Here is a 2,330-nt window from a genome sequence, read left to right as displayed (position 1 = left end):
TTATTTCAAAATGTTATACTAGTAATTCAACAGAAGAATTTTAACAATATTAACAAATAAATCTAAATTTTTAAATTTCAAAAATAGAACAACTAAATTTATAAAAATAAAAGAATTAAAGATTAAATTCTAATAAAAATTAATAATTAACTCAACAGTGGAAGTATACTAGTAAAAAGTGAAAATGAAGTTGGCACACGTGGTAGCAGGCTAAGAAGGGGAGGGCAATCTGGTAACGGGGAACACCCTAGGCTCTAGGCTTGCTGCTCTTATAAATTCCTTTCCAGAGCTACCTCAGTCCTCAGCTCCTCCTCCTCCTTTGCTTTCCTTTGCTGCATTCTGGGTCGGTCCGCCAAGCAGAATGAAAAACACTATAACAGAGTCTAACTATTATTAAGCCTGCTTCATTTTCTACCTCAGGCTGGCAGCACCTTCCGCCTTGTTCATCTATAACTCTTTTTTTTTTTTCTTAATTAGTTACTGCAACAAGTTTTTTGCCTATCAATCCAATCCAAAACTACCTATACTTATATAAAAGTGAAAGTTGGAATATTTGTTTTATCAATTAATTAAGAGGTAGGTTGGATAACAATGGCACCTGCTCTGGGAAGCCTGCAACAGAAAAGACTTGGCAATGCCCTAACCTTTATGGCTTTGCTATTGATACTTTTCTTCGGTAACGTGCATCTCTCTCTCTCTCTCGTTATATTTTTCATACTTCACTTTCTTTTTTTGCTCATGGCTTCACTTTGATTTTGTATATAAATGAATTTTAAGCTGTTAATTGTCACCATCTCTTTTTCTTTTCTTTTCTTTTCTTTATATTGATTTCTTTTGTAAAGAAACAGAAAAGAAAATTATAAATAAATTTATAGCTCCTAGAAAAATATTACATATACCAAATAAAAATCAAAATATAATTTCTTTTACTTAAAATATATCACACCAACACCATCAATTTTAAAATTTTCAAAAACATCTTGTAGTTTTGAAAATTGTTTTTAAAATGTGTTTTAAGATTCTTTTGTATATAAAAGTGTTGTCAATTGTTCTCTTGCAACTACCTTCACCATGCATGAATAGTAATTTAAACTAAAATGAAATTAAAATATTTTTTATTCACCTGAATGCATCAAATATTACTCTTTAAATTATACCTCTAGTTTGCTTTAATTTGCATAATATTGATGCTATAACTGTATGTATCACTAATATTTAGATTACTTTTGGAAATAAATAATGGGTATAATCAAAATAAATGAAAGCAGTGGAGGAGTCAATCCAAGGTGAAGAAACAGTGAGTCAAGGAAGCATTAAAAATCTAGTCTTTTCCAAGAAGAACAATACATCTGCCGTTGCTCGGAAGCTGCTGCAGTCCACTGGTATAGTATACCCTCCCTGTCTTAAATTAATTAACACCATCATGTTAGCTTTGACTTTTGAAACCTGATATATATGCATGCACATATAGAGGACGGCGATGCTAATCGAATAGGCACGGCATGCACAAAGGACGACATCGTGATATTCCAAGGTTCCACGGCGCCGCTTCCCAATGGAATCCCCTCCTACACCGTTCAAATCATGAACGTGTGCTTGTCGGGTTGCAGTATCTCCAACATTCACGTCAGTTGTGGATGGTTCAGTTCGGTGAGGTTGATAAATCCCACGGTGTTTAGGCGACTCTACTATGACGATTGCCTTGTGAATGACGGGGAGCCTCTTGGACCTGGTGAATGCCTCTCCTTCGACTATGCTAATACTTTTAGCTACCCTCTCTCCGTGTCATCTGCAGCCTCCTGCTAACTCATGCATGACTCGGTTTCACATATATACAATTAATTAATGTTTTCTACTTCGCAATAAGTTATCACATATATAGTATTAAATATTAATGTTAGTGCCAGTTATTTATGTTTATCTGTTTTTTTTTCTTTGACAAAAAAAATCCTGAAATTTAGAATTTAATCCTTTTGATCTCTTTATTTTTATATTATTATAATAATAGGCTAAATTAAAAACATTGTTAGTTACAGGCAATAAAGTGATGGTGTGAAATCTTTTATTGTTGTCCGATCTCATAATTAGGATCTTATGAAAATACATATAATACAGATAACCACATTCGTGCTTAAATTTTATTTTTCCAAAAGAAATCACATCATCACCCTAAAGACGACAATTAACAATGACTAACAACGATATGAAAGTGGAGGATGTTAGAGGATCAAATACTAAATTTTAAGATAATAGAGAAACTAAAATCATAATTAAACCTTTCATGTATTGTTAACTGCTAAGGATTAAGAACATTCTTTCCCCAACATATT

General features: G+C 32.7%; 1 protein-coding gene across 1 annotated transcript; it reads left to right on the top strand.

Moving 5' to 3' along the window:
• Positions 1-316: 316 nt before the first annotated feature.
• LOC105772939 (TPD1 protein homolog 1) lies at positions 317-1,985 on the top strand. Its single transcript, XM_012594455.2, has 3 exons — positions 317-676; positions 1,269-1,382; positions 1,472-1,985. The coding sequence occupies exons 1-3, from the start codon at positions 592-594 to the stop codon at positions 1,804-1,806; spliced, it is 534 nt and encodes a 177-aa protein (XP_012449909.1). The 5' UTR covers positions 317-591; the 3' UTR covers positions 1,807-1,985.
• The last annotated feature ends 345 nt before the right edge of the window (positions 1,986-2,330 follow it).

Source organism: Gossypium raimondii, chromosome 6 (assembly GCF_025698545.1).
Source record: "Gossypium raimondii isolate GPD5lz chromosome 6, ASM2569854v1, whole genome shotgun sequence".
NCBI classification, from domain to species: Eukaryota; Viridiplantae; Streptophyta; class Magnoliopsida; order Malvales; family Malvaceae; genus Gossypium; species Gossypium raimondii.
Note: the sequence above shows the minus strand (reverse complement) of the source record. Positions and strands in the feature narration are given on the sequence as shown.

Bases quoted from the DNA above. Each gene is read 5' to 3' on its own strand.
- LOC105772939 (XM_012594455.2), top strand. From the start codon at position 592: ATGGCACCTGCTCTGGGAAGCCTGCAACAGAAAAGACTTGGCAATGCC. The intron at 677-1,268 runs GTAACGTGCATC...AAATGAAAGCAG, and splicing joins GCTATTGATACTTTTCTTCG to TGGAGGAGTCAATCCAAGGT. The intron at 1,383-1,471 runs GTATAGTATACC...ATGCACATATAG, and splicing joins GAAGCTGCTGCAGTCCACTG to AGGACGGCGATGCTAATCGA.